Consider the following 14,162-nt stretch of genomic DNA (forward strand, 5'->3'; position numbering starts at 1 on the left):
TATGGCTGATCAACACATCCCTTTCTTCTGAGGACTTAATAATACACTTGCATGATTTTTAAAGTCTCATGACCTCTAGGAACCACTGTGCTTCTTTAATTTGCATGCCTATGCCTTGTCTGTGCAGGTTTATGCACTGGCTAGAATCCAATGCTCATTGCTCTCTTCTAGGGAAAACCTTATCGTATCCACCACATACTGGCAAAGCACTCTTCCTAGATCCTGAGTAGCAAAGACCTTTAAGTAACTTTGGTTTGAATAAGCTCAATACACACTATTGCCCCTGCCATTCTGTGTTTTCAGGTGGATGAAAGTCTTACGTTACTTCTTTCAGCTTGCCTTTCTACTGTGTATCAATTGATACTCAATTAACTTTAAGAATATAACTCCAACCCATGGGACAAACACAATATTTTATAACATTTGTCCATTTTCTTCCATCGCTTACCATATTTTCAGATATCAAATATTCAGATAATTCAGTTATCATTCTAGTACTTGAGTAGTTTGAGAATCTGAAATTTTTAAATTACGTTATAGTCTAAAAGTATTTTTCTAGCACTTAGCATGTATAAACAATTGGATTCTTAATAAATACCTTTTTAAACTGTTATCTCCTCCTCTATTCTGAGCAACCTTTGACTGACAGACTGTCGGGCCTCATGATTGTTTTTCATTTAGACAATAAATCTACATTATTAACTTGACATTTCTTATTTTATTCCATTTTGCTTTTGTTTTCTGTTATAAATTTATAAAAATGATGTGTTTCTCTCATTGAAAGGTGTCAATCCAAGTAGGGTTTCATGGGCTGTTGGTTTCTTCTTTGGTAAATATCAGAATACCAAAATGTCCTTTATAAGGCATAAGCTAAATATGTGATAATTTCTTGAAAAATCAATTGAAGCTTTCTAATCTATTGTAAAGACTTTAATTTTCATCCAATTCAAATTACGTTTATGGCCAATTTCAGCAACTCCCCTGAGGAACCATTGAACAGATGGAACACAGTATGTCAGAGGACAAAATCCCACTGAATCAAATTAGAGCTTATAAACAAAACTAAGTTTTAATTAAGTAGAAAGATAATCTAGTAATGACACTTATTGGACATTTGGAAGTAGTTTTTAAATTTATTTTGTATTATCAAACCAAAACAACATACAAACATGAGCATTCTAAACACAAACATTCCATGGACGGTGTACAATCATTGGCTCACAGTATCATCACATAGTAGTATATTCATCACCATGATCATTTTTAGAACATTTGTATCACCCCAGAAAAAGAAATAAAAAGAAAAAAGAAAAAATTCACATATACCATACCCCTTACCCTTCCCTTTCATTGATCACTAGTATTTCCATCTACTCAATAGTTATTAACCTTTGCCCCCCCTAGTTTTTTTTATACCCCTTACCACTCCCTTTCATTGTTCACTAGTATTTTGATCTACTCAATTTATTTTAACATTTGTTCTCCCTATTATTTATTTATTTTTAATCCATTTTTTTTACTTATCCATCAATATCATCAATAAAAGGAACATCAGACAAGGTTTTCACAGTTAAATTGCAAAAGCTGTATCATTATACATTCATCTTCAAGAAACATGGCTACTGGAACACAGCTCTACAGTTTCAGGCACTTCCCTCTAGCCTCTCTAATACACCTTATGCTAAAAAAGGGATATCTGTAAAATGCATAAGAATTACCTCCAGGATAACCTCGACTCTGAAATCTCTTAGCCACTGACACTTTGTTTTGTCTCATTTCTCTTTTCCCCCTTTCAGTCGAGAAAGTTTTCTCAATCTCTTGATGCTAGGTCCCAGCTCATTCTAGGATTTCTGTCCCATGTTGCCAGGGAGGTTTACACCCCTGGGAGTCATGTCCCATGTAGAGAGGGGGAGGGCAGTGAGTTTTCTTGCTGTGTTGGCTGAGAGAGAGATAACCCATTTCTGAGCAACAAAAGAATTTCTCTGGGTGTGACTTTTAGGCCTAATTTTAAGTAGGCTTAGTCTATCCTTTGCAAGTATGAGTTTCATATGAACAAACCCTAAGATTGATTGGGCTTGGCCTATTGATTTGGTTGTCACCACTGCTTGAGAGAATATCAGGAATTCTCAAAATGGGGAAGTTGAATTTTCCCCCTTTCTCACCAGTGTCCCAAGGGGACTTTGCAAATATTTTTTAATCACTGTTCAAATCACTCTGGGATTTATCAGCGCATCACTCTGGACAAACCTACAAAATCTCATGCCCTATTCAAGGTTCCATGTAGTTGCTATTTTTTAAGACCTCCTCTCTGAAGAACTTAATGATGTTGCATGACAAGAAAGGTGAGGAAAAACATAACCCAAGCTATACTGGCCTTCCTTATGATGCATTCCACAGGAGAAGTGTTTTTATTTAAAAAACAAAACAAAAGGTCACATTTTAAAGGGTTTTCAGTTGCTTTCAAAATGAAATATAAGACAGAATAGCCTTATGCCACATACCAAGCTGTTGATGGTTTTGTTACATGCTGAGATTCTAGTTGAATTAAACAAAAAAAAAAGGAACAAATTAGCAAATAGTTGGATTAAATGATTTTGAGTGAGTAGCTATTGTGTCCTAGTTTTATCACTTAGCAGTGTTTAAAATAGTAGAGTTCTGGTTTCCTTTAAGATTTTTTCCTTGCCTTGACAGAAGTTATATATTTTGGCATGGTTTTTCTTCGGGTTCACCTAATTTGTGGTTTACTTCACTTCTTGAATCTGTACATTATAGCTTTCATTAAATTTTTCCAGAATGTATGGGAGATAAAAAGAAAAGCCAAGGAAACACATTGTCTTTCTTTAAGTTATGAAGTCCCTAGCCATCCACCTTCCTTCCAGTTTTCAGACTCCTTCATGTTTATTTGTTGAATTATTTCCATGTGATTTAATTGTAACTCTGGGGAGAGGTGAGTCTATGCCATCTCATCTGGATTAGAACTCTTAAGTGAGACTTGTAAAATATTGTTCTAAAGTATAAACAATAGAATAAAAATAAATCATGAGAAGGTACAAAAAAAAATAGTTCAGTTAGAATTAAAACTAAAAGGTATTCTAAATGTTTTAAGTTATGATCCTGAAAAAGATGTATATTCAAAATATTTTTTAATTTGTTATATTGAGGATGCCTTCCCTTCGTCTAATAGAGTAACCTACATAAGTATACATGATGCTATTTTGTGAGGGCTAACTTCCAGTCTCTTCAGACTAGATTTAACCAGCACTGTCCCTAATTGGATGAGCATGTGCAGTTCCCAAATTTACGGCTAATCAAAGAACATCCAACAGCTAACAATTTTAGGAGCTGAGACTTCTAATTATTGATAGAGCAACAGTCTTCAGTCTGGAAAATTTGTACTACTGGGGTTAGCAAAAGACATAGAGGATTCAGTTTTCACATGCTCAGCTTCCATATGTCCTCTTGCTGAAAGGAGTCAGCTTGGGAGCTCACCTGAGGTAGAGAGAGGAGGTCTCTTTTCTCAGCCTCATTTCTCACATCCTCTTTCTCAATTGCTCTTCTCCCATTTTAACAAAAAAGCCTAGGTCTTACTGGACCCAATAACCATGAGCATATATGCCTTGAGAAGCAAAACTCTCTGGGGTGTTAAACAAAGGGATATTGGAAAAACTCAGTGTCCAGGAAATCTCCTTAATCAAGGCAATGTAACCTCCCTTCTGTCCTTATTTTTAATGGATGCATTCCAAAAGCAAAGTTAATTCTATACTTTAAATATTTATAAATATCTATTGTATATTTGTACTTTATAGCTCAATTATGTGCAATAATAGTTACAATGATTATTCTGAAGGGACTTTTGAACATTTCTAGCCTTAATATCTCACAAGATTTCTTGAAATATATTTAATTTAGATTTTAAACATATTTAATAGTGAAATATAATATGGCTATAAAAATATTTTAAAGTATAAATATATAATGCACTTTGGTAAAATTAGAGGAAGTGAAATGGAAATATAATTTCAAAGACAATAAGGTGTAATGTAAGATTTTTAAATACCAATGAAGAGTATATTTGTTCATGGATTTTTCTTTAAATGGATGATAGTGGGGATCAAAGTGCTATGATTTGATTGCCATTATTAAAAAGAGTAAGATAGCTATTTTATTTTAAAATGTGAATTTTACAATGTTATATTCTTTATAACTATTTAAACTTGGAAAGAGGAATAGTCTTCTTAGTGGAATATTCTTTTACAGATGCATGGGTAAAATGTAAAAGCCCTTCTGTATTAGAGTGAATGCTGCTGCCTAGTACTGATGGGGCTGTCCCGAAATCCAAGTTTTAAGGGTCTGGTGGTATAGAAAATGTAGTGATATACATGTTACAACTCATAGCCAAGGGAAAACTGGGTAGATTTCTAGGCAGATTTTGGATACCATCACTTTCTTGGGACATAGATGCTCAGGATTTGTTCTTGTTAGACACTATCAGGGAAAGAAAGAACATTAGGAAGATAAAGTTTAGAGAGTTGTTTGCTAAAAGACAGCTGAGGGCCACGGTGGCTCAGCAGGCAGAGTTCTTGCCTGCCGTGCCAGAGATCCAGGTTCAATTCCCGGTGCCTGCCCATGCAAAAACAAACAAGCAAACAATAAATAAAGATAGTGGTGATTCACTGGTTAAAAATCCATTAATAAAAAATATGTTGATAAGAAAAACCTGTGGTTTTCATGGAAAAATGAAATTCTGTGTGAAATGATCAGGCCTTGTGGCCTTATGAGGGCCAATTTGAGACACACATTTTCACATACAAGACTTTATATATATATATATACTCATAATTTTCACCATCATCTGTTAAAAAAAGAAAAGCAACCATAAAGACCAATTATGCAAGAGGTGTCTGAAGTCTTCTTTTGCATTATATATTATATTTCAGAGGTGCTGCTTTTGGATGAAAACCAAACCCATTTTTGTGTAACAACAAAAGATAATTCTTATCTCAAAACCTTATGCTTAGTTCCATCAGTAGCTTTTATTCAAATTCAGTAATTGCTCTTTTTCATAAAAAATAAAATCTGGAGGTAAATCTAAACTGCTCAGTAATAATAATGAATCATGATGAATTTTACCTTCCAGTAGAATAGGTTGCTATACAAATGAACTTTGCTTACTTTAACAGATTGTGAAAAGTGGTGAATTTTCTTCCTAATATCTTATAATTTGAATGAAAACTTCAAAGAAATATGGTCTACCAGCAAGATATAGTTCTTCAGAAATATATCTTTCCTTTGAAAAAATGTGAAATTTAAATGAATTTATACAAATTTTATAGAACATTTATTTTAAATATATTTGTTACAGATACAATTGTAGTAGTTAGTAATACTTTAAAGAGAGATGCCTAAATAATAGGAAAAGACTTGAGGCTAATATAATAATGAAATGTAAAAGTCTGCTTGTTTCCACTGAACAAAATGGTTCAGTGGTAGAGTACTCGCCTTTCATGCAGGAGACCCAGGTTCAATTCCCAAACATGCACCAAAAAAACCAAACAGATGAAGAGCAATTTTAAAAAGAAATTTTTCAATTTCTAGCATTATTCATATTCTAACAATTTCCCTTCAGAAGCTTATTTTTCAGTATAATGTTGTTGAGATTCATGCATGTTGCTGGATGAATCAATAGTTATTATTTTTTCTTTCTTTTTTTTTTTGGCTGAGTGCTATTCCATGAATATACCAGTTTATTTATCCATTCTCCTTTTTTTAGCATAATTTTTTTTAATGGAGAAGTTGTAAATTTATGGAAAAGTCATGCATGAAATGCAGAGTTCCCGTATATTAGCACACTTGCATTAGTGTGGTACATTTGTCACAAATGATAATACTTTTGTGATTGTACTACTCACTATAGTCCCTGGTTTCTTTGAGGGTTCACTGTTTACATTGTACACATCTATGGTGTTTATTTGTTTTGTTCTTAATTTTCATTCTAGTAATATATATTCAACCTAAAATTTCCTCTCATCCATCTTCCTTACTTGAAATGTTTCTAGATTTTGGCCATTATGAATAAAGCTTCAGTGAAACTTATTGTGCAAGTCTTGTTGTGGACATATGCTTTCAGCCTAGGAGTGGACATGCTGTTTAATTTTGTAATAAACTCCCAGGTCTTTTTTCCAGAGTGCTTGCAACATTTTACATTCTCACCAACAACATGTGAGAGTTCTGGTTACTCCACATGCTTAACAACATTTGATGATGTCAGCCTTTTTTTAATTTTCACCATCATGATGAATGTGAAGCAGAATCTCAGTGTGGCCAAGCATAGTTTTCTCATGGTCTTTACTTCCTCAACTGCTGTTCATACTTCTACACTCTCCCACCAAATTTCTTAGCATTTTTGTCCTTAATTTATCAGTAGTTTGATAATTGCCCAATCCAGTTGCCGCTTTTTTAGTTCTTCTCTTACTTATTCCCTTTGCAGCACATGACATTGTTGACCACTCCCTACTTCTTAAAACTCTCCTTCTTTAGCTTCCTGGTAGTCTTCTTACCTCTCTGCCCATTCCCTTTATGGACCTTTTGCTGATTGTGCCTCCTCTTGAGAACCCCTAAGGATCCACTGTTAGCTACCTTCTGTTCTCAATGGAGTATGTTTAGGAAGATTTGTGGTAGACGTCACCTACCACGTATTTGCTAAAGCTGTTCAATTATATTCCAGCTCTGAGCCCAAGAATCATATTTTCTGCTAAAACCCACAAGCATCTTAAATTTAAATGAACTCATACCCTTTTACCCTCTCCCCAGATCTACTTTCTTTATATATTTCCTTAACAAAATTGTCCATTCTTGCAATCCCCTTGGAATTAGCCATGAGTCTTCTCATGCTGGCAGTCAGTTAACACTTAGTCTTGTTGTTTGTAGCTTTGAAATGTCATTTAATCTGTTCCTTCCTCTCCATCTCTACTCCACAGCCTTGGTGAATGTTCCTATCTGAACTATGACTTTAGCCCCCGTATCTTCTTTCTTCTAATCTCTCCCTCTTGTACTTCATTCTCCAAGAAAGCACCAGACCAATACTGCTGAACTTTTAAAATAATAATACAAGTAAGGATACGATAAAATTACCATATAATTATAATTACCCCATGAAAGACAGCTGCACAACAATACTTTCTGGAATGACGAAAATATTCTCTATCTGTACTGTCCAAGACAGTAGCCACCAGCCATATGTAATTATTGAGCGTTTGAAATGTGGCTTTTGCAACTGAGGAAGTTAGAATTTAAAATTATTTCATTTTAATTAAATTTAAATAGCCACACATGGCTAGTGGTTACCATATTGGATAGCTCAGTTTAAACACTTCATTATGTTACTTCATTTGATCCCTGTTACAACCTTGTGGGATATATTTCACTGTCCCAATTTTATAAATAAGGAAGCTAAGTCTCACAATGGCTAAATACCCAAATTTACTCAATGAATAATAGACCCAGTTCTATTTATCTGTATTACATGTATGCTAGTGCCTAAACTCCATATTTGTCTTTACTACCATGCTAAAGCCTTTACACTTGAACTCCAGGCATATCCTGCTTTTCTTCTCACCCTACCCTTATTGCATTGTACCTAAATTCTATTCATACCAGGTATCTTACCCATTATCTGAATGGTTTTTAACATGGATTGTTGTGGCCTCCACACAGTGGAAAATTCTCTTCCTTCTGTGGAGAATGCTGCCCCTTCTCCCTATTCTTCGACTCTTACCTATCCTTTAAGACTCCTCAACACTCACCTCTTTGGTGAAAATGTGTCATGCCGGCAGGCAATTAGCATGTACTCATGCTTTGTTGACTGAATGAACAAATGAATGATTTGAGTAATAATTTGGATTCTACATAGCACTTTTTGCACATGCCTAATTCAGTTAGAACTGAACGGGTGGTATCTGAACTAGATGGCAGAGTAAGCATCCATAACGTTTGAAGATATCCCCTGTGGTAAGAATCTCTCTTTGGCAATATATTTATAACACAATGAAGAATGTGACAGTTACCATTTTTCATAAAGTATATTTTAGTAATTTGCCTAAGCATGAAAGCTGAAGCAAACAGACAAAACAATAACAAAACTGGACACTCTGAAGTAAGTTTCATGCGTAACTATCATAATTTTTTGATACCCCTTTAGGATGCATTCCATAAACTTGGCCACATATTTATCCTCCCCACCCCACCCCCTCTTAATTCACTAGCACTTGGCCCCTTATCTCTGTGGTGCTGTTGCAGTTTTCCACTTGCCTTCGCAGGCTGAAATCCTCCCTGTGGGGATGCTGCACTCACTCAGCATGCCATTTGGCATAGATACTTTTAAAACTTCCTGGGAAGTCAGCAAGGTGCTAAGTTGAGGGCAGGAAGGACACATGTTAAAAGCAACTCTTTACAGAGCCCCTTGATCTATATATTAGCCTCCCCACTTGGAGAAAAAAAATTGAGTGTGCCAGGCTGCCTAGATTCTGGAAATAGTACTGTAATACCCTGGGCATCAAAGAACATCAGAATTTAAAAGTTGGCAAGAGAGGCCCCAAAATGAAGTAATAATTATTTGAATGGAAATACAAAATGATTTTTTTAAACATGAAATGCTGTCTTTCAGTTTTGGATTTTCAATTGAAATAAATGATTATAGTCTTCTCAAAGAAATATAACTATCACAGTTTTATTGTAAGAGGTATATGTCTTCCTTATTTAAATACTGCGTTATAATTTGAGCTACTGTGTACCATTTCTGTAGCTTAAATAGAGGAAGTACCAAGAATGTTGCATGTGACACTGTTTTTACAAGTTGCAGCTAGTGAACTCTGAAAAGCATGCATTCTTCCTTGAGCTTTCTTTTGAATTGTGGGCTCTGGTGACTAGCAATGGAACATATGTTTTCTGAAAGCAGTTTTAATGATCTCTGGAAAACACCAAAAATTAGAAGTAGCAATACAGAGTACAAAGACCTTTAAAACCAAATTTAATTCTATCCTGCAATCATTCAATTCTTTTAAGTCCAGTTACATTTTTCAGATATTTCATTCGGATATTTAAATTTTTGTGAGGTTATAAATGTGTAATATTAGTTTAAATTTTAATTTTGATTATTTGGAAAACATAGAAGATAAAGCCAGGGGAAAACTTTAAGAGACTTTAATTTTGCTTTCTTTTCTTACTGTCTATGATCAGGTTATTTTATTTTCTGAGTAAATATATTCTAATTTTATGAAAGCAATAATAAAACTTCTTACTTACCTGGGTTATTGAGAAATTTAAAAAGACATAGCATTTCTTCATTAAGAAAAGTGCTATAATATGCTGTGAATCACCATTGTTGGGAGCACAGATATATATATATATATATATATATATATGAATATCTGTTATATGCTTTCCAATAACTAATTTGATCTGCAAAATAAGGAATGGTGTACTGACTTTGATTATGAGAATCTTCATTTGACATTTAAAATTCAGTATTTATTCATGTGTTTCTCTGAGTTCAGAGCACATTAAGCTGAGAAATTCAGCTCTACATGATTTATTTTACTACTTCTCTAATTTAGCTTCTTGCTTTACATTGCTCTAGTTATGATTTTTTACAAATCCTTTATTGGAAAAGTTTTCTGTGATATTATCCTTATAAGTTTTTGTGTTATTTGATTTTATCTTTTCCCCTTTTCATTTCTCTTAAATATATATAGTTCTATTTCCAGACATTTTAATCACAAATTGCTGTTTACTTGTTGTGTTTCTAAATATGGTCACTATTTTTGGATCTCTACCACATTTTCCATTCTCACAATATGTAGGATATTGCTTATTGGAGAAAATTAGAAATTTTTTTCCTTACTTGGCATATTATGAGCTCTGAATTGATTGGATCAGTCATGGTGGAGAATATTGAACCCTGAGTAGTAATAGCAAAATGTTATTTGACTGAAAATAGAAATTAACTGAATAAAGGATCTATAATCTCATCTCTATTTGCCCTTTTTCCTCACCTCAATTTACTTCTGTTCTAGAAGTAGCTAATATATTCAGTAATTCTTAAAATCAAATTTGTTAAATCCTAAGCATCCTTTGATAAGTAGGCTTTTGCAAGTATTTTAAAGTGTTATAATTAACAATTGACTTTTGTCTTGAAAATAAAATATAAAATGTAATAAATATCATGAAAAAATTATAGAGAAACCACCTTAAGGAGACTACATGACATCCACTTTAAAAAATATATATCCTTCAGTAGTTTTTTGCTCATTAATCATCTAAAATCCAAACACAGAATAGTCATACTTTTAGATGGTCTCCAAGGCAGAATTTATTGTATGAAGAATCTGAATTGCAAATCGTAGATAATAAATATTGTTAGAAACTCTGAATAAACTTTGAGTGATCCTACATACATCCTATAGAGTTCTGGCCAATTCAGCAGTAATCCATACAAGGAGGATGCATGCTGTCTCCAATATATGCAGGCAGAATAGCTGGCAAGATCCAGTCTTATGTGTCAGATATGTTGGGAGGTAGCCTAGCAAGGCATAAGGAAGTAGGAAGTAGATAAAAATGTGGGCTTTTGAAAAAATGTTTATTTGTTACAAAATTTATATTTTGACTAGAGCATTTCCTAATATAACTTATGTAGATAGTTTGATTGAACGTCATAAGTACTTGGAATCTCAGGTAGGACATGAGATTTTGTTGGTTTGTCCAGAGTGATGCCCTGATGAATCCCAGAGTGATTTGATCAGTGAGTGGAAAAGTATTTGCAAGCCCCCTTCGGGGAATGGTGAGAGTGGGGAGAAATTCAACTTCCCCGAGTCGAATTCTTGATATTCTCACAAGCAGTGTGAACAACCAAAGCTACAGGCTGAGCCCGCAGTCTTGGGGTTTGTTCATATGAAACTTAACCCCACAAAGGATAGTTCAAGTCTACTTCAAATTTAGGCCTAAGAGTCACCCCCAAGAGAGCCTCTTTTATTGCTCAGATGTGGCCTCTCTCTCCAGCCAACATGACGAGCAGTCTCACCACCCTCCCCCTCTCTGCGTGAGACATGACTCCCAGGGGTGTGGACCTTCCTGGCAACAAGGGACAGAGACCCTGGAATGAGCTGAGACTCAGCATCAAGGGACTGAGAAAAACCCTAGAATGAGCTGAGAATTAACATCAAGGGATTGAGAGAACCTTCTCGACCAAAAGGGGGAAGAGTGAAGTGAGACTAAGTGTCAATGGCTGAGAGATTCCAAACAGAGTTGAGAGGTTATCCTGGAGGTTATTCTTACTCATTAAGTAGATATCACCTTGTTGTTCAAGATGTAGTGGAGAGGCTGGAGGAAACTGCCTGAAAATGTAGAGCTGTGTTCCAGTAGCCATGTTTCTTGATGATGATTGAACAATGATATAGCTTTCGCAATGTGACTTGTGAATGTGAAAACCTTGTGTCTGGTGCTCCTTTTATCTACCATATCAACAGAAAGAGTAGAACATATGGAATAAAAATAAATAATAGGGCGAACAACTGTTAAAATAAATTTAGTTTGAAATTCTAGTGGTAAATGAAAGCGAGAGGTAAGGGGTATGGTATGTATAACTTTTTTTTCTCTATTATCATTTTCTTTTTCTGTTGTCTTTTTATTTCTTTTTCTAAATCGATGAGGATGTTCTGAGAAATGATGAATGTGCGACTATGTGATGATATTGAGAATTACTGATTATATATGTAGAATGGAATGATATCTTATTGTTTTGTTTGCTTGTTGTTAATTTTTTTTATTAATAAAAATAAAAATAAATCCGCAAAGACAAAAAAAAAAAAGTGGGCTTTTGGTAGCTTTCTGGTCAAAGAAAAGGTGCAAGGAAGCTACTTGCACACACCTCCTGTTGTGTTCTGTGAGATGGGTTTGCATCAGCCTCACTCCTGACAATGCAACTCACCCACTGAAGAAGGTGGCCCATTGAAGGATTATGTCTTCACTATCTTGGGGTGAAGAGAAATGCACAGGTCTCTTTTCTAGCTCTTTCAGAATTGTAGGAGTGTTGACACAAGTTTCACTTCTATGTTAAGGTGATGGTTGATTGTTTGATCCTTATCAGCATTAAGAAAGGTTCCAAGTCACAGTCATAAAAGTCTTCTAAAGCTTGTTCTTTAGAAGAAGAAGGCTTGTTCTTATCATGGATTAAAAGACCAAAATTTACACCAATAATCACCTATAGACTACTACAGTCTCTAAATAAATTATGTTATTTAAACTGTTCTTTGAGATTAGGACCTTCCTGATATCGGAAAAGATCATTTTGTTGTACTTCTGTTGGTGGCAGTAGATTTAGAAGGACAACCTGCTTATGTTAACACTTTCTACACTGTCCCATATAATCTGCAGAAAGGACAATTGATCCTTTTTGCATTGGATTATAAATCTTAAGAAGAGAGATATGTTTCTGTATTTTGCACTTCTCCAAATATACCTTGGGAATTTAAGAAAAAATAAAGTGGGTTCATTAAAGATTATATAGAATATTTTTAAAAATATATTTTCTTTAAAAATAAAATGTTTATAATAACAATGGCCTAAATTGGATTGATTTTTTTTTTCTTTTCATTTGGAAAACATAGTAAATGGCAGACTTACCCTGACCCATGTGTAATATTTTTACATAAATGCTAATATACAAGGCATGTTCCTCTGCAACTCATGAATTAGTCTGAAAGATGAAAGAGTATCCAGTGCTAAAACAAATGATTTATGACCGTTACATAATATTTAATTATTACTTTAATTAATATTTATTATGTACCAAGGCAGAATATAAGGCTCACTTATTTTGAAATTTGATAACTTCAAGGGTGAATTTTTGGAATAATGGTTCCCTAAAGTAGTAATACAGACTGGAATACAGTAATACAGATTGGAAAGATACAGAAGAGCCTCATGACTCATAAGCCTTCCTGCCAGTGCATGCTTTCTTTGTCCTTGTATTAACAGAAGAGAAGGGAACTCAATGAAAAGAGAAGGGCAAAAACCTACATTTATCTGCTAGTTAGCTCATCACCCAATATTCTTTGAAAATCTCTTGTTACCCTACAGCACTGTGGGTACCGCTTAGCAATCATATCCAAATAATGATGGCCAAAATAAGTTTTTAAACCTGATTTACAGGTAAATTCTCTTAGAAGGAAAAAAAAAACATCCTGCTTACTGCCGTCTGTTATGTATACAAATGTATAAAATAATTACACTTAGGTAAAAGTCACTGACTACAGAACTTTCTGTTTTGACATGTAGGTGCCACCGCTGCAGCCCGGAAGGAGGTGATAAGGAACAAGATTCGAGCAATAGGCAAAATGGCCAGAGTGTTTTCGGTTCTCAGGTGAGATCATTTTTCTACGATTTCTTTTCTGAATGTTCAGGTGTAGCTTAATACATTTTTATCTTGCTGCATAATAAATATTTTTAAATCTTTAATATGGTCATACAAATATTTTAGTAGAAAATATTTGCTTTTTCTTAGACTATTTTTTTCTTTTAAATGGAATTGTCAGGTATTCACTATTTTAGTCTAACTAAAATCTATTAAATTATTTCTGTAAAGAAAACCTTCACATGTTATCCCTCTATTTGCTATATTAAAACATTTATTTCACAATTGGTTGAACATCTCATGATGCAGCAAAGCTATTAAAGTCCTTTTATTTTTCATTCTTGTTTCATGGTAAAAGATGAATTTATTAGGTGTATTTCAATTAGTGTGCAGTTTATTTTTAAAATAGACCGTAAATTATTCTCTTATTTTTAAGCACGTATTTAGGAAACAAATATTTCTTGAAGGTATTTGACTATATGTTTCTTTACTTACTTAAATTCAGTGATCTCTTCCTAGATAATACAAAGTAACTATTTTTCTCTTCAAACAGTTACTTTACAGTATGGTGTTTATAGATGAGACATACAGTCAATTCACAATTATTCATGTTTATTGAGGTTAGATAGGAATAACATAGAAAATATTACAACTATATATGGTATAATTCCACAACCTGATTTTTGCCAAGTTTTACCTTAACTCTCAATACTCAACTCGGAGTAACTGGTCTAGCTTTTTTGGTTTCTCCTCTTAC

At 34.0% G+C, this 14,162-nt stretch overlaps 1 protein-coding gene across 7 annotated transcripts in view; it reads left to right on the forward strand.

The window, feature by feature from the left end:
* PPP3CA (protein phosphatase 3 catalytic subunit alpha) overlaps positions 1-14,162 on the forward strand; it is a 350,999-nt gene that overhangs the window by 323,115 nt on the left and 13,722 nt on the right. For all 7 annotated transcript variants that reach the window (XM_077142684.1, XM_077142685.1, XM_077142686.1 and 4 more), the window contains one exon: positions 13,330-13,414. In XM_077142684.1, the coding sequence (XP_076998799.1) occupies positions 13,330-13,414 (85 nt within the window). The remainder of the gene's footprint in view (positions 1-13,329; positions 13,415-14,162) is intronic.

This window comes from Tamandua tetradactyla, chromosome 24 (assembly GCF_023851605.1).
Source record: "Tamandua tetradactyla isolate mTamTet1 chromosome 24, mTamTet1.pri, whole genome shotgun sequence".
Classification (NCBI taxonomy): Eukaryota; Metazoa; Chordata; class Mammalia; order Pilosa; family Myrmecophagidae; genus Tamandua; species Tamandua tetradactyla.